Source organism: Thunnus thynnus, chromosome 17 (assembly GCF_963924715.1).
Source record: "Thunnus thynnus chromosome 17, fThuThy2.1, whole genome shotgun sequence".
NCBI lineage: Eukaryota > Metazoa > Chordata > Actinopteri > Scombriformes > Scombridae > Thunnus > Thunnus thynnus.
This window is the reverse complement of record NC_089533.1, coordinates 20,065,978-20,092,208: the sequence shown is the minus strand read 5'-3', so window position 1 is coordinate 20,092,208 and position 26,231 is coordinate 20,065,978. Positions and strand designations below refer to the sequence as shown.

The following is a 26,231-nucleotide window of genomic DNA, read 5'->3' as shown; positions in this document are numbered from 1 at the left end:
TAGAAAACTTTTCAATTTAGTCAATAGACTCAGACAGAAATTAAACCAAAATAATTCAGGGATGAGGGTCAACTTCCACAGTCCACAGTCTTGGAGTCCACAGTTATCTTGCTATCAGCAGTATGCCAATGTCATGCATTCTTATCTCTACTTTCTTCCTCTGGCATCAGCATTCTGATGGGCTCATATTAGATAAGACCCACCCTCTTGATGTGTGCCAACTGAACAACATGATAAATGATTAACTGTAACCATGAGAACAGCATGAATGCTTTGCAACACCACAACTGACCTTGTGTTGCACTTTCAACCACTACCTAACATTTTGTATTTTTATGGCTAATAAGTGGCTAATTTTATGTGCATGTTGTCATCTGTGTTTTGCAGGGGGAAGAAAAAAACATTATTTTCCCGATACCAAACTGTTTTGTGTTTGGAGTGGTTAATATGAGCAAAAGCTTTTATGTAATTAATATGTCACTTGCTGCTCATCCTTTGGTCATGTTATTACCTTGACTAATGTTCTCATCGAGGAACAGAAAAAAATGGTATATGGCATGTTTTCAATTTAGATTAGGAGGTTGCTCAGAGATTCATATATGAGTATATCAATATGCCTTTTTGTCGGTCACAAAAATCCTCTTTGATCCCTCTGTCGTTAAACCATAAAGCAAAGTCCAAAGAGGAAGAATACGTTAAATGGACACCTATAAAACCCTGATCAGATGATGACATGATTTTCCCTCCTGCCTCCATCCAGATCTTCTTAGCAAAGCTTATGTTTTTCTTCAGAAAAAACTCACACAAAAAATAGGTTAGGAGGTTCACACTCAGTGTTTGGTTTTGATAAAGACAAACAGAAAGTTTCTGTGCTGTGAGAGGAAATCTCCTAAATTTCTTCTCCCCCCCCTCTCTCTCTCTTTCTCTCTCTCTCTCTCACCCTCCCCCAGACACACACACTAGTCCGCTCACAAAAGGCTTGCTTCCTTTGTATAATAAAAGTTGTCTGTTTCAGTATCGTTCTCATATTGATGCAACCGCAGGCATTCAAAATTCATCATGGGCTTATTTGCTGCTGCAGGTTACACAGGCAGACAGGTAAAACAACACATTTGAATGTATCTGTGCGTGTTTGTGTGTGTGTGTGTGTGTGTGTGTGTGTGTGTGTGTGTACAAAACATGTGTTTTACATATTAAAACAAACTGCAGATGACATATCCAGATACTTTCTCCCCGGAACACGAAGTGCACCTGCTGCAACTAATCGGTGCAGCGGCGCAGAGAGCGATAGTTGCACGTATCTCGGCCAATAATTCTGTTGTTTTTGCTATTTTTCTATAGATACACAAAGCTTAAACAGAGGGGGCAAAAAATGTGAACTCACAAACCTTTTGTCTCAGCTATGATTCGATTTTCCAATTCCGTGTTCACATTTATCGACCTGACAGGGAATGTGTATAGTCAGATAGTCTTGGACTGTTTAGTGCTTGTTGATACTTGACAGACATCCATTCATCATCCTGTTAGAATCAGAATATCTTTATTTTCCAAGTACATTTTATGTACCAGGAATTTATACTCTGCATCCTATCCTTACCCATCATATCATATTGTCAGGTAACACTTTATATTGTTATACTGTAGGCCTATATCCATCCTAACTATTTAAGAACAGTGGGCAGCCACAGGCTATGCGGCGTGAGCTCACTGGACATACTCAAGTGCCCCACAATGTATTGCGGCCCTTCAAAATGCGCAATGGAGGACACGAGCGAAGCTAAACGCTGTTGTAATATTACGCCGTGTTAATATGTCACTTTATTAAGTTTTATATTTTTTCAGGCGAGAAAGTAACCATGTAGATTCCCATTATGTGGTCAGTTTATCCAAATAACGCCTGTTTGTAAATCTGCTCCGACGTTTTCGGAGATGTGAGGAGCCGCTGGTCGGGTGAGACCAGCCGGTCATCTCAGCTGCCAGCAGCCCGGCTCCTGAGATGATCGGCCGGTTAACGTCCGTCGTTATCCTGGGGAGGAGATGATCTGATGAACAGATCTTTGCAGCTCTTTGGTGATTTACCACTGGCTCTAATGTCTCCGAAGCATTTTGATATATGATATAATTCATTTTGGAAGATTAATGTTGGTCTCACAGATGAAATCTAACAATTAAAGCTACCACGTTAGTTTCTCTGAATGCAAAGTGAAGCTTCATGTTTTTGACATGTTTTTCAACAGCGCTGCCTCTGCGGTTCGATATGTACAGACATCACCTCATTTCAATAAATATAAATTGATTAAAATGAACAGATCGTTCTGTTTTATTAAAAGTTTGGGTTATTATTATAGCTACATTAGAGACTGAATGCCATAATTTAATGCATCTCTCTGTCAATTAGGTTATTTTATTGTGAAAAAAGTGTCAGTGGAGCTTAGAATTAAGATTATTTTGTCACAGTGTGTTGAGGACTCGGGAGTACAAATTCCCGAGGACGGGAGGACGCTTATTAAAATAAAACGGAATCTGCATCTGTATTGAACTGTAAATGAATGTTGGTGAACGTGGGTGATTCTTACCATATCTGATATCCACTGCTGCTTTATACTGTTATAGAAACTTCTCCTTCCGTTTATTAAATCTCCCCAGCATCTGAAGGCAGCAGGACTGATATATGCGCCAGAGCGCAGTGCCATTACGCACGGTCGTTCACTGTGTTTACCTTCATTAAATCGGCTGAAAACGATACCAGGATGCTACAGTATAACCACATACACATCTACTTACACTTGACTGGTCGGTTGTAACTCGATATTCTTCCTTTTTATGCATGACACGTTGGGTTAGCAGAGCTCATCACAGCCTCTTTTCCAACTTTCTTTTTAGCAAAAGTAGAGTCTCATGTTTTATTCTTGAGACATCTTGCTGTGCAAACGCTATTGTATTAATCCCAAATGTATGATAATATGCAATGTAATTATATAATAATAATAATAATAATAATAATAATAATAATAATAATAATAATAATAATAATTTTAAGGCTTTTCCCATAAATGTATGGGGTATACATTATATAAACATTATTTGACAGTAATTAAAATCAACTCTCCAGTATATTTACAGGTTTTCCCATAAATGTATGGGGTATACATTATATAAACATTATTTGACAGTAATTAAAATCAACTCTCCAGTATATTTACAGGTTTCCCCATAAATGTATGGGGTATACATTATATAAACACTTTTTGACAGTTATTAAAATCAACTCTCCAATATATTTATAGGCTTTTCCCATTAATGCATTAGGTTTAGTTTCTATAAACATTATTTGATAGTATTTAAAAGCAACTATCCAATATCTCTACATACATTTCCCCATTCATTTATGAGGTTAACTTTATATAAACATTATTTGACAGTAATTACAAGCAGCTCTCCAATATATTTCCAGGCTTTTCCCATAAATGTATGGAGTTTACTTCATATGAACATTATTTTACAGTAATTGCAAGCAACTCCCCAATATATCTACAGACATTTCACATTGATGTATGGGGTACTGAATGTACAAAAACCTTCTGGTTTTTGTACATTCAGTACCATTATATCAACTTCTTTTACACTGAATCATTATAAACATTTTCCACTGCCATTTCACAATCCATTCAATGCAGATCCCCATTTGAGGTGTATGAGGTTTCAAGATGTTTAATAATGTGTCATAAAATTACCTTTCACTACTTGCTTTACAAAGTAATTCACTATTTTTTTACAGTGTTATCCTTAAAGTTTCAGAATTAATGAACCAATAAACAGCCATAATGAATTATAATGTGGGTCTGAAGCTGATCAACCCAATAAGAGCTCAAACAGAATACTTTACTAGAATTTTTTTTTTCTCATTCAGATTATTTCAACAGACATCAATGGAAGCAAAAACAGTTTTGTACATTTTATCAGTACAATGTCTTACATGTTGCATTATGGCAAAAGGGAAACTACGGCCAATTTAGAAATTCCACATATTATTCCCATGCTCTAAGATGGTTCAAAATGTTAGTGAACATGAACAAATCTTTCCCAAATCCAAAAATTATTTTGCTAAAATTCAAATTTGTGATGTCATCTGATAATGTCTGGAGCTTTTCCAAAAACAATGAATTGAGAAAGATGTTATAGATGACACTCAGAACACCCAGGGTATACGTTGGGCTGATGGGCAATGCCATCGTCCATTACCAATGGCTGACGGTAATCAACCACATTGTCTGTCCATCTTTTGCGTGGATTAAATTACTCTTATTGGCTTTTTACTCACAGAGCTTTTATTGCACTTACAGTAACGCAATGACTGTAGTTGTCATCAACTCAAGTACTTCACGTGGTTCACTGTCTCTCCTCTGCTCCACTCAGAGGACACACACTCACACATGCAAGGATCACTCAGTGCCACCTGTGGTGAAACAGACGAGAGGAGAGAAACTTAGCGCAACCATAAATGACAGCAAAATGCAGTAATTTATCCCACCCGATATCATTGTCCATTACGATGTTTCACTGTGGACATCTTCATATGCCAATTCTGTAGACATCTCCCAACCCTAGTATACAGGTACATTTTCTTTTTCAGATATGAAAGGTCACTATAGAATAAAGCTTACTTGGGTATTTAAATATTACTACAAAATTAGTTTCACATTCATTGTCTATGAAGCAGCCCCAGACTTTATTGCAGATGGCATCAGAAATTTGAGTCTCACATCTCTGGTTTGTGGCTTTGGGAGGAATTAGTTCACGTTCACAAATATCAGAAATTTGAGTTACACATGTGCAAGTCACAAGCAAGTCTCAAGTCTTAACCTTAAAGGCTCAAGCAAGTCCTAAATCACTGTGTTTAGACTCAAGTAAGCCAAGTCAAGTCACTGCTAAACGTCAAGCAAGACAAGTCAATTAAGTCACAAATCAAGTCACCATGAAAGAAGGGCTTAAAACACGAGAGAAAGGGGTACAATGGCAATCCATGTCATGAGAAAACGGCAACACGAAACAGTATTCCATCTGATGATTACTTTTTTCTGCTGTGGATTGTGTACATCCATTCATTTAGAACACTGAAATTGTTAAAACGTCAAGCATCATCAAGGAAAAATACCATCTTGTTTGCCTAATCTTGAAGGATTGTCACACAGTTGACTAGAGAGAAGGAGAGACCATTCTGCTGTGGTTGAGTTACATTGACTTTGAACTAGTGAGGGACCTCTAACAGAATAATGAAGCTCTGTCATGAAAAGCTGTCAATTCATAAGCTTTCTTGTCTAAATCAGAAACGGTCTGGTAATATTGAGCTCAACTCAAGCTCAGTGCAGGTATGGGAAAATACTTTCAACAAGCTTTCAGCTCAATCCTGTTTTGCATCGTTTTCTAAGTCCTGATAGACACTGTCTTTAAAGCCTGAGTTGCACACACTACACTAGAAGTTACCCTGTCATGTCTCAAAACATTAACTGTTCATGCTCAATATCTACAATAATGCAAATAGGCGATTCAGCTAAATAAAAACTGTCAAGTCTTTTTGAGTCATCTGCCTCAAGTCAAAGTCAAGTCGAGTCTTATCAGTGTTAGTAAAGCAAGTCACAAGTCCTCAAATTTGCGACTTGTGTTAAGTCATGCGACTTAGACTTAGGCAGATTGAAAGTCACCCACTTCCTTTCAGAATTCCAATGATGGCTGTGACCTCTACAATGAGCCTCAGCAAGCCTTGTCCTGAGAATACAAAAATAGAAAATATGTATCACGCTCTTAGAAGTGCCTGCACACCAACAGGTGGCAACGTTGCTGCCTGTATTTTTTTCAATGTACACACAATGTCAAATTTGCCTCCTACCCTCGCAGCAGTGGCAGAGGGGACCCATGAGGATGCAGCTCTAAAGGAGTGCTGTTTGCCGCTTGAACAGAATTTGAGCATGATCAAACATAGCCTCTTTTAGTGCAGGGACATTAAGGGTTTAAAAAGGTCTGAAATTAAGGTTGGGGCCAGATCAAGCTGTGCTTTAAATGTGATCAACAAAATCGTAAAACCATTTGTAAAACTGACTGGTATCCTGTGTTTGGATGCCTAATTTCGAGTGATGTAGTGGTCTCTACATTTGGAACCAGTTAAAACTCTGGTGCAGTATTTTGCACAAGCTTTAGGCAAGAGAGTCAGTTTTTGACTTGCAATACAGTGATTGAATTATGCAGGATATACAGTTTAAAATTAAAAAAACAACAAATATACACATTATATATAAAATAACATGATTAATCCTTATCATCAATACAGTGAAAATTCTCAAAATTACCCATCATCTAGCCTATCAGTAGAAACTGAAATCTTGGTGCAGATGGCCAACATTAGTTTAACATAATTATTTATAGATTTCTTTATTGTGAATATGTAGTTGATTTACATAGCAGTCAAAGTATGTACATCCATGCTTCACTGACACGCAGGGTTGGGAGAAAACAGACTTGAAGCTTAAAAAGAAGAGAGCAGCAGAATAGCAGGTTTATGTCCTGTGCAGCATATGCACTAGGGCTGTCACTTTTTCCCAAAATAAAGTTCGAATTAATTCACAGTGCTATGGAATTCATTCAAATTATACAGAACATTAGTATTATGTAATTTATATGAAAAAAATAGGAAGTTAGGCGAGGTTGTGTAGCTGCTGGTGCTCTGATTTTTAGCCTCGCTTGGGTGAGAAGCTAACAAGTGACTCCATTCGTTGTTGTGGTAACGTAATTGTAAAGTAGTTGCTTCATACAAAGTCGGCAAACAGCCTTATCTTTATCGATAATTTTACCATTGATAGAGTAAAATCCAAAATGCTTACACACAGCGCTTCTTAGGTGCGTTAGTGTTGACATGATCTGAGTTTCCTCCAGTTTTCATCGCACTCTCTCTACCTAGCCCTATGTCATGCAATAGTTCCAGCGTGACAGTGCAGTTTAGCCACTGATCTATATAATGAGTGAGCTAGTGCACACACCTGGTAAACAGATAGTTATGCATAGGTCATGCCGTGTAGCACCCAGAAGCAGTTCCTTAACTAACGTCACACTATACATATCACCACCACACTGTAAGTCTTACTGCATTGTGTTTCTTTTTTAAATGCTATATTGCTGTTACTGTGCTGCTATATTGCTATTTGATTGTTATTATTGCTAGTTGTTGCTGCTGCAAAGTCGAGAAACACACACACCAACACTAACTTAGCTGGTAGGCAGCAGGTTACTAGTAATGCATTTACTAGCAGTAAATGGGAGCAGCTGGGCGGTCTAATGTTTCTTTAATTAATAGTATTTGTAACTTATCAAGCTAACTGACTAAACTTATTAACACTAGCATACTAGCTTACACTCAAAGTCTTTCTCAGGTCACAACTTCCCACAGTCTTTTATTTAATGTTTACAGGACAGAATATGAGCTTAAATATGTAAATGGTCAACTGACAAATCTAACTTACTTAACGTTACCATGACTGATGTGAGATTCTGATTCAAGGCTAACCTTAATAGGTTCATTGGGACTGGCATAACGTTATGTTATCTGACACCACACAGACTTGCTTAGTGCATACAAAAAGCAAATGCAAATGTTAGCACTGCTGACTCCACATACATTTTAAAATTCTGACAATTATGCAACGTCAATGCTTTAGTTATGTCAAGTTGTAATTAACTTAGCATTGCTATCTTACTTTCCTTTTCTGCTGCCTTTGGGGTTAGCTCAACTCATGACGAGTTCAGTTCATATCTCTCTTTGTATGAAACTTCACATGAAGAATGACACAATGATTAAGTTACTTTACCTTTAGTGAAAGCTGAATGTGAATCATCATCCTCAAATCAACAGGCTTGGCAAATGACTTGCGTGACTTTATCTAGAGAAATTTTCTCTCTGTAGTCTCTGCGCTTCAGACAGATGTCAACAAAGTGTGTGGAGATTCAAACAATTCAATGTTGTGCAGTCATTGGATGAATCACACCGGGAGGACCCGCCCCCAGAACTCAAACAATATCATTGGTCGAGATAATCTCCCCGCAGCGTCATTCATCCAATGATTGTACAACATTGATTTGAATCTGCGCGCACTTTCTTGATCTGTCTGAAGCACAGAGACTATAGAGACATTTTCTATGTTTAAATTTATAACTATTTTAAGGTCTTACATCCATGTCTTACATCACTTTACCCCCATATTACCCACATTATCAAAGCTTAAGCCTTGCTTGAACTGTTGAGTCATAGTATCAAATCCGAGGCTTTCATACATCTATCACCTATTGCTAAAAAAACACAAAAAACATTTGTAAACCATTGTAAAGCTTTACTCATATTGAGGTCCCTCTTTATTCACCTTATATTGTCTCTGCCTTTTGCTCTTTGTTCCCTTCGACCTGTAGAAATGTTGGAGTGACCTAATGATTTGAGGGAGCAGTAGGACTGCAATTACAGCTTTGTATTTTGTTGAACATAGACTGACTGTTTGGGTCTTAATATTTAGAGAAGAAAAATTAGATCTACAAATGATTGCACCTTCACAAGGAAAAAACTCATGGATGGTACATATGTAATTTCAAGTTGTGGTCTAACATAATGTATTGAGAGACAGCTTCCAACATTTTTAAAGTGGATTTACAGCCTTTATTATAGCTATTATAGATAAGAGACCAATAGGTTTATACAAAAATGTATGTATGCGAATATGAAGACCAATCATGTGCAAAACCTCCATAGAACATAGAAATGCATATACATCAATAATACACATATTCATAAAAAACACCAGAGTTCACACAATGCTCATTAAGCCTATAACTGCAAGATAAATCTCTCATATTTGCCATTATACAGATTTTTCAATCTGATGTCGGTGGCAACATTCTTGTGCTGGTTAGATGAATGCATAGACTTCCACTGTCTGAGTGGCTAACTTCCAGTTAGTTCATTAGTATGTTTGGACCAAATGGATCAAATTCTGACTCATTTTGCAGGGGTTGCGTGATGCTCAAAAAAATGTATCCACTGTTGTGCAGCCACAACAGTAGCAACAGAGTATTCTGCGGCGGAGCCTGTGATGTAAGCAAGTGTTGATAGTGTTTTTGTAATTACTCTCATTGCCGGAGATGGGGGGGGGGGGGGGGGGGGGGGGGGGGGGGGATTCCCACAGTTGGGCTTTAACTGTATGAATACATGATATTTTTGAAGGTATATCAACTGTGTACAATCTGTAACAATTATTGCATTGATTGATCCAACTATACTTAGAAGAGCCCTTGCTTGTGGGTTGTCTCGCTGAACTGCAGAATGTCTGAGGCCATGCAGTGAGGGTTCATGTTCAGGCTAGTTGAAAGGCTCCTAAAGTGCTTAAAAAGGCATGGTTGGTTCTACCTGTCTCAATACCGCTGTTAACCCCTCTTCATATAACTGCTAAGCTAAATACAAGTCCTACTCTACCGCTAGGAGTTGGCAGACCACTATACCAACATCTGTGATTTATTCATGTCTACATAATTACAAACAGGCAAGGGACATAATTGTCACTGTCAATCATTAAGAGATCTTTCAGTCTCAACAACCAGGATGGAACATAGGATACAACAAACATACATTTCATGACCATTTGATTTTGATATTTAGCCCCAACACCACTATGCTGTGCATCAAGACCTAAATACAATAGCTCTCTTTAGCTTCAAATAGCCTATAACTGGCAAATTCTGAAGAATGATGGCAGTGTACACACAATATATACAAAATTTCCCTCTGAAGAAGAGTGTCAGACGGATATATTGGATAGTTAATTGTAATTACTGTCAAATACTGTTTATATACAGTAAATCTCATCTCTCTCTTCTCATTGGAAAAGTCTGTAGATATATTGGATAGTTGCTTGTAATTACTTTCAAATAACGTTTATATAAAGTAATGATTATTAAAATTATGCTTTTGTAAGCCATTTTCACATGATCCTATTTTTTGTACAGTATAAAACCAATATTTACCAGGAATTTACTGTAAATAGATGAAATAATCACATACAATTAAAGCCTAAAACTCTCAAGATACCATTAACGGGTGTTAAAGGAGGGTAATTTGAATATAATTTTACATAACTTCTTTGTGTTTTCCATCCAGAAATCTGTGCTTTCATGTGACATTCTTAAGGATAAATTGGATAATTCTATGAATTTACAAAAGAATACTGTATAAAACAAGCCTTCATTTAAATTAAGTAATTTTAGGGTATTTCTTCAATGTTTTTTCTTTTTTTGTGCAGATTTATACATTTGGTAAACATTCTAGCAATATTTTATAATTAATTTTTATTTTTAGTTGGACTGTAAAAATGCAGATACCGTCTACAGTAAATATCTGTATTTTAAAAAAAAATTCTCTGTAGAATAACAAAAGGATGTTTTACTGTTATTTGACGCTAACTGTTTGGCAACTTTTGCTGCCAGACTTTCTACCATTTTTTTACAATTTTTTTTTTTTTTTACATTTTTTTTACACTAAATTTAAAGTTTTGCCGTAAAAAAAAAACAGAAAGTTGCCTTAATTTTACATTCAGTAATAGGATGTGTATTTTTTGTATTTTTTTACATAGGATTCAATGTAATTTAACCATTAAGTAATTGAATAATCCTGTTAAAAAAACTATAATATTCCATTATTTTAATTTACAGATTACAGCCTTTATTTATGGTGAATATTTTTAATAAAAAAAATTTACTGTGTTTTTATGGCATTTACACTTAATTTAGAAAAAACAAAAAAAAACCTGTAAAATAATACAGTAAATTTCTTTGAAATAACTGGTCTGGCTGGTCTGTCGTGCTGGCTTTCTGTATATACACGAATTAATTAAAAGGTGGGAATGAATTATATCTCGTGCGCATGAATCGATCAAAACGTGGGAACGAATTGTACCTCGTGCGCTCGATGTAGTAAAATGTGGCCTTGATATATATAGAGAATTTTTGCCAGTACACTTTTGTAAATAATGTAGTGGACATTATCTTTTATCTGCATGATTGGCTGCTCTAAGGATGTTTGTAATTGAGTATGGTACCAACACAAAAAATCTTTTCAAATGACAGATTCACTGAGCTGAGGCTGAAGAAATAACATCATGGGGAGCAAATGCTCTGCACTCTGGAGGGATAAAATAAAGGAGGAGGAGTGCTACAAACCTGACCAAAAGAAAGAGGTTCCCACCACAGTGAAAAGAGAAGAGAAGTCTCCTCTCCTCCAAAAAAGGCCATCTGTGCAGGAGAAGGGTGGAGCTGTAAAGCAGAGAACAGAGGATGATACTTCAGGGAGGCAAGAAGAAGAGACTGCTTCTGAAAAAATTGGTTGCAGGGAGAAGAATGTCACTCTGGCACATGACTGTACTGTCCTTGAAGCTGAAGTTGACACCACAAGGTGAGGCTTGCATCAATTTCACATTAATTTGACATAATACACCAAACAGTGTGTACATAAATAACTGAAATTATATATGAATATATGGTAAATATAAACAAACATGAAACTTCTAGTAGTTACAATCATGGTTAACTGTTAACTCTGTAAAGCATAGTTGTCTTTGTTGTTTGTCAGTTGTCGCCTCTCTGTGACACATGATTCTGATTCAGACACAGAAGAGAAAGGTGGGTTTTCTTTTCTCCAATGTTCATTCATATGAAAGAATTATAAAATTATATTTACGTATAGAAGGTCTTGATTTTAATTGGCATAACTATTAAAATCACCTTTTGTCATAAAATGAAAGTCAGAAGAAAATGTTGCATTTGTACATGCTTTAGAGGCCATTAGTAGTGCTGCATGTTTATAATAGATATCCAAGTCCAAAATATCATACAGTTATAATGAGCTGTGCCATCATGTGTTTGTTATCTCTTTCAAGAAGCTTACTGGGTAGACAACAACAGGGCTAGGCTCATTCAGAGTGTCACTTTGGTGATGCCAGTAGTGGACGAGATGCTTCAGCAACGCGTCATCCATAAAGAGATGTACTCCAACATTCAGGCTGCCAAAACCACCCAGGAGCAGATGAGGGTGCTGTACAGCGCCCTCACATCTACAAAAGCCAAATCTGTCTTCAGCAGAATTCTCAAGGAAATTCAGCCTAAGATATGTGAAAGTAAGTTTTCGATGTGTTGACCTCTGTAAAGTTCTCTTTAGTAAGCATTATGGTCATTTTATCTTTGCAATGATTAGTAATAATAATAAGAAACTGACTTCTGTGAAAATGTCAGATGCCATAAAACCATAAAACATTGAACCTGGCATTTATTGTCTATTGTGCATTTAATGGCATAGCTTAATGTTTAAAACATTGTTGCAATTACATTAACAAGATTAAATGAGCTACATAGTTTTAAAATTATGTTGTCTTCCTCAACAAACTGCCTTGATTATGTTTTGACATGACTTTTTTTGTTATTATTTCACTGCAGCAGAAGAAGTCATCAAAGAAGTTATCAAAAAGCACAAAGCACATCTGAGGGAAATGTTTACATATGAGCTTGAAGGAACTGAAACAGATCGTAAAGATGTAAAATCATTGGACAAAATTTACACAGAGCTTCACATTATACAAGGAGAAAGCGATTGTGTCAATGAAGAACATGAAATCTGGGAAATTGAAGATAAGGCGAGGAATCAGACATCTGAGGGCACTAAAATCCACTGTAATGACATATTTAAAGATAGTATGTCAACTGGGCAAGACAGAGGAGAAAAGAGAGTTATCAGGACTGTGATGACAAAGGGAATTGCTGGCATTGGAAAAACCGTCTCTGTGAAGAAGTTCATTCTTGATTGGGCAGATGGGAGGGCCAACCAGGACTTGGACTTCATCTTCGTGCTCCCCTTCAGGGAGCTAAATCTAGTCATAGATGACCCGTTTAGCCTTGAGACACTGGTGACAGAATTCCATCCAGATCTTAAACACATAGAAGTTGCAAAAATATTTGCTGATCACAAAGTTTTGTTCATTTTTGATGGGCTAGATGAAACCCAACTACACTTAGATTTCAAAACAACCAAAAGATTGACAGATGCCACCAAGGAATCATCGGTGGACACGCTGGTGACAAACCTCATTCGGGAACATCTTCTTCCCTCTGCACTTGTCTGGATAACCTCAAGACCAGGAGCAGTTAAACGCATCCCTCGACAGTATGTATACCAGTGGACTGAGGTCAGAGGATTTAATGATCCACAAAAAATACAGTACTTCAGGAAGAGAATTGAGGATGAGGCAATTGCTGAAAGAGTTGTTAACCACGTTAAGATGTCAAGGAGCTTATACATCATGTGTCACATACCTATCTTCTGTTGGATTGCTGCAAAAGTCCTTGTGTATTTGCTGCTGAAAGTGGACAACACTCAAGATGAAAACATAAAGATACCCACAACTCTTACTCAGATGTACACATACTTCTTTGTCATTCAGATGCAGGTCGCTACTGAAAAGTATGACAAACAGAGTAAGTCAGATCCAGAGGACATCTTCAAGTCAAATAAAGAATTCCTTTTGAAATTAGGCAGATTGGCATTTGAGCAATTGGAAAAAGGCAATATCATATTCACTGTCAAGGAACTGGAAAAATATGGCGTTGGCATAGAAAAAATAGGAGTTCACTGTGGGTTGTGCACAGAGATATTCAAAGAAGAGAGTGCTTTCAATAAAAAGAAACTCTACTGCTTTGTGCATCTGACAGTTCAGGAGTATTTTGCTGCTCTCTTTGTGTACCATAGTTTTGCAAGTAAAACAATAGATTCTCCAAGCCTCAAGGATTTCCTGCTGAAAGGGTCTGAGGAAGAGCTCAAGCCTATTTTGGATGCAGATCCAGTTGATCTTCCTTTGAATGAGCTGATAGAAATTGCGATAGCTAATTCAACTCTGAGAAAGACAGGAGAACTGGACATGTTCCTCAGATTCCTCATTGGCATCTCTCTAAAATCAACTCAAGACCTGCTTCAAGGCCTGATTCAGCAGACAGAGAAACACTCTGATGTTACTGAGGAAATTAGAACAAGTCTACATGAAATAGATGTAATGGACTGCTCCCCTGAAAGATGTCTGAATCTTATCCACTGCCTGTTTGAGCTGAAAGACAGTTCCTTACATGACACTGTGGGGCAGTATCTGAAACCAAACCACGGTCCAGAAACACAGCTCTCCCCTGCTCAGTGCTCAGCTCTGGCCGACTCAATTCTGATGTTAAATACACCTCTAGAAGAATTCAACCTGAGGAAATACAGACCATCAGAAAAAGGTATTTTTAGGCTTATCCCAGCTGTGAGGAACAGCAGAAAAGTAAGGTGAGTTGATTACTTTATACCATGGAATATCTGCATTCATTGTATCCAATCACTTTATTGTCACTCACTTCATAGTAAAATAACTAATGATAATAATAGCAAAAATGATGTGTGCCATATGAGCTGAAATGTAGGACTATTAAAGTTTCTTAATATAGTACCCAGCATAGTGAGTGTCATTGATGAATTTTATTCATCTAAAACTTTATGAATCTTGCATGATTGTCTTTTTTCATTTCTGCAGACTCTCAGGGGTGACTCTTGATACTTGGATTTCTGAAACCATTTCTTCAGCTCTTCGAATGCCAAACTCTGTGCTGACTGAACTGCATCTGATGAATAGTACCTTTACTGGAGATGCAGAGATATTTACTGATGGACTGATAAACTCTCAGTGTAAATTAGAAGCTTTCAGGTTAGTGAAACTAGTATTCTTAATGTGATTGTTTTGGCATTTCTTTTCTGTTCTTCTACTTTTGTTATACATTTTTCTGCAGGTGAAAATAATAAAAAACAATAGTAATTTTGCTATATTTCAAGTTCTATGAAAACAGACAGAGCCCTTTAATTCCTTTCTTGTCCCTTGTGTTTGTAGTCTCTCAGGTAATCCACAAGGACAACGTGAAAATTTGGCACCAGCTGTCAAATCAGTCCTGTCAGATCTAAGAGAACTGGAGCTGAGTGGTGGCCTACTGGGGTACCTCATACGCTCTGTGCTTTCTGTTGGGCTAAGCAACCCTAAACTGGAGAAGCTGAGGTCAGTCTCAGACTTATCATTCCTCTCAACACTGAAGTATTAATTGTGAAGACAAGGTTCTGCATCTGATTTCTCGATAATGCCATGTTTTACAAAAACTCTGTCATCCACATCGACTGTCCTGGCAAAACAGCTCGAATGAATACTTCTTAATGGATATATTATTGTTGTTAAAGTTCTATGAGGCAATATTACCATATTAACATTAAATGAAATTACTCTCTGCAATGTAAAATTGTTGCCAATCTCACTGAAAATCAACACCCCACTGTGCATTTAAATTCATCTTCCAGCAGCTTTCAGCTCATTGTTTTGGTCACTTTGGTAGAGTTGGACAGTATGACCTATTTATGTGTTTCTCATATTGTAATATGAACATCATCTCTGCACCAAAAGGCTGAACCGAAATCCACAGACTGCAGAGATCTGCAAAGAACTGGTGACAGCATTCACATCCACCACATGTTACCTGCGAGAGCTGGAACTGAGTTACACCAATTTTACTGACTCAGAAATGGGGATCCTCTCTACTGGACTGATGAGCACAAACTGTACATTGGAGGTATTGAGGTAAATGATTATTTTGATTATTATGATGAGCATTATATTTCATTGTATTAAAAAAATCTAATAAGTCTCAGTCACAACTGCAACTTTATTCAAAATAGAAGAATGAATCTAAATGTATTTTAGGAAGTATGATAACAGGCAAAATAATGACAATGTTAAGTTAATCAAGTGAGGGAATGTTTAGTAGAAAAGACATTTATATTAAGTCATAAGAACTGAATTGTGAAAAAACATCAGAGAAGCTAGAGGGAAATGTATCCAATATAAAATAGTAGGCCTACACAGGTATTGCTGGACACCAACTAGACTTCACAAAAAGGGAATTGCTGATAAAGTTTAAGAGTGAGCTGGGCACATATTTGCACATGCTCTGGGAGTGTTCCATTGTTCACCCATTCTGGTAAAATCTTGGAGATATTGGAATTGGTTGGATTCTTCTCTCCCTCTACACCCACGGTTCTGTTGCCTTGGCAACAGGATAATGATACCTGATATAACGAATAACAAATTCAGTATTTTAAAAGCTGGTCTTACCACAGCTACAAGACGTATACTGCAAAATTGGAAGAACCCTAGGTGTCCCATGGATTGCTGAAATGATTAAGATTTCATCATAGCACATGTTGGGAAGAATTAATAGTGGGGAAAACAACAAAGATACTGGTTCAAATCTGATAGCATGATAAACTGAACTTACAATAGAATGTAAATATGTTAATTAATGACCATACATTTTTCATGTCCATGGTTTTATTTTACATTAAGGGATGGCCGTCTTCTGTTCTGTGTAAATGTCCTGTAGCCTACTATATCTGTTCTATGATATGCTTTATTGCTCCAAAAAATAAACAAAAAATTGAATTATAAAAAAGAACTGAATTGTGATTACACTGTATATTCATATAATACAACCCCCCCAAAAGCTACATTAAGTAAATAATTCTTCACATGTAAAAAAAATCTTCAAATATCCTGTATAATGTTAGGTAACTAAATTATATTTCTACATTTTTCATTCAGTCTCAGTCACAACAAACTCACTGAGAAAGGCTGTAAGACGTTGGCCTCAGCACTGAGCTCCAAACCTTCACAGCTGAGGGAGCTTGATCTGAGCTACAATGACGTGCAGGACTCAGGCACGATGATATTCTGTGATGTGCTGATGAACCCACACTGTGGTTTGAAAACACTAAGGTCAGTGGAATAATTATTCATTGACTTTACTAATTGATATGACAATATGTTGGGATTCACCTCCTTGAAACATAACAACACAACAGTATTGCTCTTTTAGGTGATGGAACTGTAGACAGATTTCCAAGTATAATGTCACTGTGAGACCTTCTAATACAACAGTGTAATACAGCAGCCCTGCTCTAAATCCTACACTCATTGATATTATCATCTTCAGCTTTTAAAACAGTTTAAGAGAGTTTTAAATTGTTACGGCTGGGTCAAACACCAAACATAATAATGGAGACCACACCAGTAGTAAAGTGCTACATGTGAATTTATTACAGAAACTTAATGAAACATGAATGAATAAAGGAAGGCCAGATACCTAACACCAAAAAAAGGTGCTGCTGCAGCAGGATGGAGAGAGAGAGAGAGCTGAACAAAGAGGACCGGTCTATATAGACTCAGCCCCACTAATCAGCACAGGTGCCTGTTAAACAATGATCAACCTAGAGGGAACAGGAAACACCAAAATAAAAACAGGATGTAGCACTCCCCCCATAAAGATGGCACTTAAATGTGACATTATTCGTAGACACGTGACAAAGCATCAGCTACAACATTTTCATGGCCTTTCTTATGGCGAATGTCCAAATTGTAGTTTTGAACCATGTTGGCCCTGTTGGCATAAGCCTCTGGTTGCTATTGTACATGCAATATAAGAACACCAAAGGGTTATGGTCTGTATAAACAACAACAGGCTGCACAGAGGAACCAACATATACTTCAAAGTGCTGTAGAACCCACAGCAAAGCCAGAGATTCTTTCTCAGTCATGCTGTAGCTCTGCTGGGTCTGTGAGAACTTTTTGGAAAAATAGCAGACAGGGTGATCGATGCCTGCTGAGTCTTCCTGAATCAGAACAGCTCCAGCACCTGTACCACTAGTGTCAACCTCAAGCCTGAACGGAACAGTGAAGTTGGGGGCAGCAAGAACTGGTGAATTACACAGGACAGCTTTCACAGCTTGGAAGGCCTGCTCACATCTGGAATCCCACACCAACTCCCTAGCAGGACTGACAAGGTCAGTCAGGGGAGAAACAATGGTAGCGAAGTTACGACAAAAAGCCCTATAGTAACCTGCTAGTCCTAGGAAACGCCGTAACTGGCGCTTGGTGATGGGAGCTGGGTACTCAGCAACAGCACTGATCTTAGCTGCAAGGGGGCGAACCTGTCCCTGACCCACTTCCTTGACAAGATAGGTGATGGTGGCTTTTGCAAACTCACACTTACTCAGGTTCAGGGTCAGTGAGGCATTTTCAAAGCGCTGGAAAACAGTCAGGAGAGTATTCATGTGACTCTCCCAGTCAGGTGAATACACTACAATGTCGTCTAAATAGGCCTCACAGTTAGTTACACCAGACAACACTGTCCACATGAGTCGCTGAAAGGTGGCAGGGGCGTTACGCATGCCAAATGCCATTACAGTGAATGGGAGGAAGTTGTCAGGGATGACAAAGGCAGAGATGTCAGAGGCTCTCTGTGTCAAGGGAACTTGCCAGTAACCTTTAAGCAAATCTAGCTTTGTCACATAACGAGCTGTTCCTAACCTATCAATGCAGTCCTCAACACGGGGACGAGGGAACGAGTCAGGTTTGGTTGCACTGTTAACTTTCCGATAATCTGTGCAGAACCTAGGAGTCAAGTCAACTTTTGGAATCAGTAAGCAAGGTGAACTCCAAGAACTGGTGCTGGGAACTGCAAGACCATTGGTTAACAAGTATTCAACCTCTGTCTGCATTAATTTACGCTTGATAGGGTCCACACGATAAGGATACTGCTTGATCGGAGTACTATCACCCACATCAATATCATGCTGCAATACATTTGTGCAAGTGGGTATATCTGAGAACAAAGCAAGATGGCTACGTATCAGCTGGAGAACATCTTCCCTTTGGGAGTCAGAAAGATAGGACACATGAGTCTCTAGATTTGCCAACATTTGTGAGTTTTGCAGACGGGCACCCAGAGCAGGCACATTGTCCTTGGTCAAACCATCATTCGCAGGGCAGGTGGAAACAACTGAAACTGCAGCAATACAACTCATTTCTTTTGAGGGGCTTTGTTCCTCTTGGAACTGGGCAGCATATAACTTCAGCATATTGATATGGCACACGTGAGACTTATGCTTTCTGTCTGTAGTACAAATGACATAATCTGTGTCACTCAGTTTCTTTTCAACAACATAAGGCCCGGAAAACCTGGCCTGTAACACTGATCCAGGTATTGGCAGAAGAGCCAAGACTGAATCTCCAGGTTGGGAAGAGCACTGCACAGCATTCAAGCACATTGACACTAGGTGGAGGATCTGCCAGTAGCTGCTCCCGCAGCAGTTTCAAGGGGCCTCTGACTGTGCGGCTGAACACCAACTCAGCGGGGCTGAATCCCAGTGACTCTTGTACAGTTTCCTGCACTGCAAACAACAGAAACCTGATGCTTCACAGCTATAACTTCTAACATCTGATTGAATACCTTGGACATGAAGTTACTTCCTTGATCTGTTTGGATAACTTTCAGTAAGCCAAAAGTAGTACAGAATTTCACAAGCTCTCTGACTACTGCTTTAGCCTTAAGCGGGCGCAAAGGTATTGCCTCAGGGTAGCGAGTGGTGGTACACATGATGGTCAAAAGGTATTGATGACCAGATTTTGACTTTGGTAGGGGGCCTACACAGTCTACAACAAGTCTTTCAAATGGGTCTCCTATAACAGGAATAGGGTGAAGGGGTGCTGGGGGAATCACCTGATTAGGTTTGCCTGCTAGCTGACATACATGGCAGGTGCGACAATACTCAACCACAGCAGCTTTCAAACCAGGCCAAAAGTAGTGTTGTAGTATTCGATCATAGGTCTTTCTAATCCCCAAGTGACCAGACATAGCATCATCATGAGCTAAGTTCAGTATCTGTGAGTGATACACAGAGGGAACCACAACTTGGTAAGTGATGCTCCAATCAGACCCATCAGGAACAGCAGTCCACTTATGCATAAGCACATCACTGTCCACATAAAAGCCAACAGGGAAAGATAGCAGTTCTTCCTTCGGCTTAACAGCTGCAAAACACTTCGCCAAGGAAGGATCAGCCCTCTGTGACGATGCTAGCTCTGCCCTACCTAACTGTAATGGGGTTTCAGCAGGATCACCAGAGCTACACAATGTCCAATCAACTTTAGGGACAACAGATAAGTTATCTTTGTCACTTTCACATTCAGGCTTATCCGCACATGCAGCAACCAGCTCTGCCTCACCTGTATTTGGAAGATCAACCATAAGGTGTCAGAAAGGTTGACAGAATCAGCTTTTCGAGACTGAGCACGAGTCATAACACAAGCAGGAAAAACAGGTGTCTCAGGTGTTGGGTCACTGTGGTCAGACTGTTCAGAAGGCACAGGGCTGTCTGTCACAACTGGTGAAGGAAACACCTTTTTCCCAGCAAGGTCATTACCTAATATGAGGCTGACCCCCTCAACTGGAATGTAAGGACGCAAACCCACTGGCACGAGCCCTGTAACCAACCCACACTTCAGACTCCTCGGACAGGGGCAACACTCCTTGCAGGAGTATAGACTTGGATGCACCAGTGTCCCACAGGATACGAATGGGTATGTCATGGTTGGACTCAGACAACGCTACAAAGCCATCAATGATAAACGGTTCAAAACCTGAGGGGTCGGAACTGTCTGAGCTGCATGGCTCTTGTTCAGAATCAGCAGCAAGGAGCAGGCATAGCACAGAACCAATTAAAGCCACTGGTTTAGGTTTCTGCTTCTTACTTAAACCAGGGCAGTCACCTACAATGTGACCTGGCCTCTTGCAGTAGAAACAAACCCTATCTGAAGTTCCATTTCTAGAACTAGCAGCTTTACTACCGGAAGAATGGGGAGTAGAACTACCACCAGGAGCTTTGTTGGAAAAGTGAGAACACCGAGGGAGTGTATGCATTTTAGTCTCAGGCTGGAATTTGTCACTAAATGTAACTTTATGGGCCAAAAGACACTCATCAGCAAGTACAGCAGCCTCCTCTACAGTTCTTGCTCTCTGCTCACTTAAATAAGTGGAAATCACCTCTGGAACACAATTTATAAGCTCTTTCAGCAGAATCAACTGTCGCAAGTGCTCTCTCGTCTCCATTTACAAAATTTCTTTTTCTCGGGCAAATTCCACATAGGTTTGCTTTTCACCTTTGGAATAGCTACGAAAGTGCTGTCTATAAGCCTCTGGCATTAGCTCATAGGCACGCAAAATAGCAGCTTTAACAGCGTCATAGTCAGCACTTTCATCCAAAGTTAGTGCAGAGTACACCTCCTGAGCTTTACCTGTAAGAACACACTGCAACAGCAATGTCCTGTTGTGCTTTGGCCACTCCAAGGTGGTTGCCACCCGCTCAAAGTGTGAAAAATACTTTTCAACACCTTTCTCATTGAAAGGAGGGACCAAATTTATGTTTTTACTCACAAAAGCTGTATGATTGGTTGATATAAACCACAAACAAATCACAGCTCACAAGCAGAAATTAACATTCAAGAAACTGTCACCTAAACTAAAGTAACCTCAGTACAAATTACCCCTTGAAGTACCACACAATGTGCATACTGCAAAAGCAGAGTTACACAGATAAAACTCACAAATAAAAGTGAGCACAACCCACAATGGCTTCTAAATTACTAGCCTCACAAAAAGTACAAGGGTTACACCAGTGACAGCTTTACTATGAATGTTCAACACTAAACCCCAAATCCTAACTACTGCTCCTTCACGCACAAAGCAAGCCTCACACAGGTCATCATGGGCAGCCACATGCTACTCTTAATACGGATTGTGACATGTCTAACCTACTCTAGAACTAACCCAGTTCCCTATCTGTCTCACAGGGTTACTACCTTACTTTACCTATTTATCTTCAGTGATGCACCCGGGCACACCATAGACCACCCCAGGGCTATCACACAAAAATAAAAAAGTGGTGCTGGTCTCTCCAGCACCTGCCGGCTTACTCACTGGGCAAGTTCAGCAAACTACCTCATGTGGCTGCACATAGATGACCTCACTAACTAACCAGAAACTAAATGACTAGGTTTGTATCCTGGACGAGCCCCCATTATTATGTTACGTCTGGCTCAAACACCGAACATAATAATGGGACCACACCAGTAGTAAAGTGCTACATGTGAATTTATTACAGAAACTTAATGAAACATGAATGAATAAAGGAAGGGCAGATACCTAACACCAAAAAAAGGTACTGCTGCAGTAGGATGGAGAGAGAGAGAGCTGAACAAAGAGGACCGGCCTACATAGACTCAGCCCCACAAATCAGCACAGGTGCCTGTCAAACAATGATCAACCTAAAAGGAACAGGAAACACCAAAATAAAACAGGATGTAACAAAATGCCCGACTTTTTGGGCATTGTGGAGGGTGTGGTCCTGTTGAATTGTACTGCATCATAACAAAAGGTGTCTATAATATTTTGTTCATCCTATTTATTTATCAGTGAGAATAGAATATATACATTTGTGAGTACTATTGTCATGTAAAAAAATAACTAAATTTTATTTTACTTGTCCAGCAAGTTTATTTATTTGTAAAAGCTGCAAATGTTCATATGTAAGCTACTGTGGCATTGTGGCAATGTGTTTTCTGCCCTGGAGCTGCTCGCTAACATTGATAGGATGACTTGTTTTAGTCACTTCAGGGGATTATTTAATCAAATTTACTATTTAATAATGAAATGATATAATGATGCTTGTCTTATCATTTAAGGGTAAGAATGCTTTGCTTCAGATACTTTGTTTCCTTTAGGCTGCCTCGTGCCATGGGAATTAGTCCAAAGAGAGAGCCTGATAAATGACTAATGAAATGGGTCTCATGTCATGTTAACAAGTGAAAATTGCTGCTGATAAGGTCATCTACCACACACCTAAAATGTCAGTTGTTCGATATCTGCAGGCTGTCATTCTGCAAAGTGACAGGTGATGGATGTGCCTCCCTGGCCTCAGTTCTGAGGTCTGATCAGTGCAGCCTCAAGGAGCTGGACCTGAGCTTTAATCACCTCACAAATGAAGGAGTCAAGCTGCTGACTGAAATACAGAAGGATTCACAGTGCAGTCTGGAGACACTCAAGTATGCTGAAACAGGCTGTCTAACAGTCTAACAGAGACACTTCCACCATCATTCCAAGATGAATGTGCAAGATTCACCTCAGTAATTTGATTTGAAGTGCATGCATGACAATATTTTTTGATGCTTGAGAGGTGTAGAATCTCACTCTCTTTTTTCTTTCAGTGTGGACCATAATGAAGAATACTGGTTTGACTTGAAACTACTGAGACAGTGTAAGAATACAAGTATTTCTAATGAAATGTTAAAGCTGTGATGTTGTGACATGCAGCATATCCAAGTTTTGTGAAAGTCCTAAAATATCTTACAAATGTCTTTCATTATCTATGTGGGACTGGTGCTGATATCACTGTGATATATTGCTGTATATGTACTAGTGATAATACACAACAAGATATCCTTATATATAATAATAATGGACAGGCAGACATAGAGTATGCCACTTCACTTTGACTGATATTTTTTTATATAAGGACTATCAAGTGTACTATCAAACTCAGCCATGGTCACTTACTACAGCATGAGCTGTTTTTAAGTAAGTTTTCAAAGTTTGTTCTTGGTCAGTTTAAAGGACGGATTCACAATTTTTCAAGTCTGTCTTAAAACAACAGTCAGGTGCCCAAATGAACATTGAAATAAGTTTTTCTTGCCATAATGATTCCTCATGTTCGTACTGACCATTAGAAGATCCCTTCATAATGCACTTGCAATGTAAGTGATGGGGGCCAAAATCCACAAGCCTCTTTCTGTGAAGAAAAAAGTATGTAAAAGTTTTACTTTTAAAGCTAATATGAAGCTTCAGTTGTCCAAATTAGTCAAACCAAGTAGAAAACGTTCAACATTACAAACTTTTTAGTGTCAAAGTCCCTATTTTTGTTACTATACTTCCATTGCAGCTCAACAAGGAAACACTGTCCGAGGAAACACAAAGAGGGAATTTGATGCTAAGAAGACTGTAACAAACGCTGCCCTCCAGTAGACGGCGATCTACTGTGCATATGTGGAATATGTCCTCCATGTGGATCACAAAAGTTGGTATAAACAAAACAACCACCCGTCCGTCTGCGGTTGTCCGTGTACGCGTCTGCTCTGGAGTATAAATGAAACTTAACTAAGACTGCCTAAGCCTCATATAAGCTTCAGATAAACCTTCAAATGCATTTTTGTACAAAATGACTGTGGCTATCATCATTGGCGATGAAGGCGATCAGTGAGGAAAACCTCTTTCAGTGTTCATATGGGCACCTTACTGCACCTGATGTTCGTTTCCACATAAGTTACTATCTCAGCATCTGACACCTGAGAAAAGCGTCACTCAGTTCTTCCGACTCTTCATGACTGATCTTCCATTGAAATTAGTGACTATATAGAGATAATCAGATACTGAGCAGCCTTAACAGGCACTGCAAAGAACAACAAGTATCACACCTGGGAAAAAATTAAAGCACCCAAAAATCAGAGTTCAAAAACCATACTCACACAGTAACAGTAATCCACTAATGAAGTGTTACTTCTGTCTTGTTTGCAGATGCCTGTGATCTGACGCTGGACCCCAACACAGCAGGCTTGAATATAATTTTGGCAGAGGAGAACACAAAGGCAATATATGTTTCAGAGAAGCAAGCATATCCTGATCATCCAGACAGATTTGTTACCTTTCAAGTCCTGTGTGAAGAGGGTCTGACAGGTCGCCATTACTGGGAAACTGAGTGTGTTTCAGCTGATGTTGGAGTGGCCTACAAAAGTATAGACAGGAAGGGAGATTGTTCAGTTGATTTTTCTTTGGGATCCAATGAAAATTCTTGGTGCTGGTCAAGGTATGGAAGCTTTAATCATAATAATTCCTTTATAGAGTTTATCAATTGTGCTACCTCCAGATGTACCATGGGAGTGTATCTGGATTGGCCAGCAGGCATTTTGTCTTTTTTTAGGGTCTTTCCTGATGCACTGGCCCACCTGTACACTGTACGTACAACTTTCACTGAACCACTCCATCCTGGTTTCAGTCTGCAGGATGGATCAATTCACATCTGTAAAATAAAGTAAACAAAAAAATCTTAGTGGAAACATCATATGTACAGTCATAAAGAGCTGATCCCCTCTAGCTACATTCAAAAACATTGATACAATACATGTCATACAATATTTTATATTGAAATGAATCTTCACTGATGTCAAAGATAAGATGATATAAGATGCAGTTTCACTAATTCTTATGAGGGAAATTAGTTGCCTCAGGACTGCCTACAGAACTCAGCGGGGTAAGAAAGACCTGTCAACATGTGAAAGAGTTTAAAATTAATTTTGTGCATACATTTAATGTTTAAAGGAAAAGCATTTAAAATGACAAATAGTGAGAGGGCAAGAACCAAACACTTGCCCATAGCACAGATCCAGGTTTATTTTCCAGCAGTTGGGAAGCCAGTTAGGGTTCCTGTCCTTGTCACTGCACTAGTGACTCTCTCTGGCAGGTTGGGGTACCTGCATGGAAAAGGGTGGGATCTTGGGTGGATATTGTTACTTCCACCTGGGCCAGATCCTTGCTTGTAATTGAAAATAAGCAGCTGGTGACTGTATATCAGTAGGAGCACATATCTGACTATGCTCTCCCCAGAAATGGTCGTTCTTGGAAGTGAAAAGGGCTAAAAAAAAAAAAAAAAAAGGGACATTTTTAACATTTCTTTTCTACATTTATACTTCTTTATTTCATATATTTGTCAGTGGTGACACTTAATTCCTCCCACACTGTATGATCCAACTTCCATAGAAATGAGTGACAAACAAAACTGCACCTTGTACATGCTGGTCTGCATTTCTTCTTACAATTATCTCCTTCTGTGTCAACTGATATACCAGCATTTTTTCATCTACAAGTTTCCTGTTTGAATGTGATTTATAGTGACAGGTTAGCTAACAAAGAAAGAACTGTCACGTAATTCAGTGGAGCATTCATGTTGATCTCCTAAACTGTAATTGTTTTGATTGAACCTCTGATATCAGGTTGAAATAGTGGGCATGTGGCTACATACACAAGCAAACATACTCACTGCATACAGTATGTGTGTGCTCTTGGATTGATTTATTGAGTTTAAAATGACTTTCTGATTATGCGTGTGTAGCTACATGTCTAATTTTAATGAGGTTCAATAAAAAAACTGTGTAGCA

At 38.7% G+C, this 26,231-nt stretch overlaps 1 protein-coding gene and 1 long non-coding RNA gene across 2 annotated transcripts; one reads left to right on the top strand and one right to left on the bottom strand.

Moving 5' to 3' along the window:
- The first annotated feature begins 945 nt into the window (after window positions 1-945).
- LOC137201207 (NLR family CARD domain-containing protein 3-like) lies at window positions 946-26,231 on the top strand. Its single transcript, XM_067616146.1, has 12 exons — window positions 946-1,098; window positions 11,152-11,476; window positions 11,654-11,703; window positions 11,961-12,197; window positions 12,514-14,386; window positions 14,631-14,801; window positions 14,982-15,143; window positions 15,540-15,713; window positions 16,734-16,907; window positions 22,896-23,069; window positions 23,232-23,281; window positions 24,595-26,231. The coding sequence occupies exons 2-12, from the start codon at window positions 11,184-11,186 to the stop codon at window positions 25,110-25,112; spliced, it is 3,876 nt and encodes a 1,291-aa protein (XP_067472247.1). The 5' UTR covers window positions 946-1,098; window positions 11,152-11,183; the 3' UTR covers window positions 25,113-26,231.
- On the bottom strand, window positions 3,045-7,970 carry LOC137201209 (uncharacterized). Its single transcript, XR_010932143.1, has 3 exons — window positions 7,857-7,970; window positions 5,707-5,766; window positions 3,045-4,456 (listed from the first exon to the last, which is right to left on the bottom strand). It is a non-coding gene; the product is annotated as an uncharacterized lncRNA (long non-coding RNA).

What these genes read in the sequence shown, in the direction of transcription:
- LOC137201207 (XM_067616146.1), top strand. Translation starts at nt 11,184, where the DNA reads ATGGGGAGCAAATGCTCTGCACTCTGGAGGGATAAAATAAAGGAGGAG. An exon ending in GCTGAAGTTGACACCACAAG is followed by an intron (nt 11,477 to 11,653) that starts GTGAGGCTTGCA and finishes GTTGTTTGTCAG; the next exon opens with TTGTCGCCTCTCTGTGACAC. An exon ending in TCAGCCTAAGATATGTGAAA is followed by an intron (nt 12,198 to 12,513) that starts GTAAGTTTTCGA and finishes ATTTCACTGCAG; the next exon opens with CAGAAGAAGTCATCAAAGAA.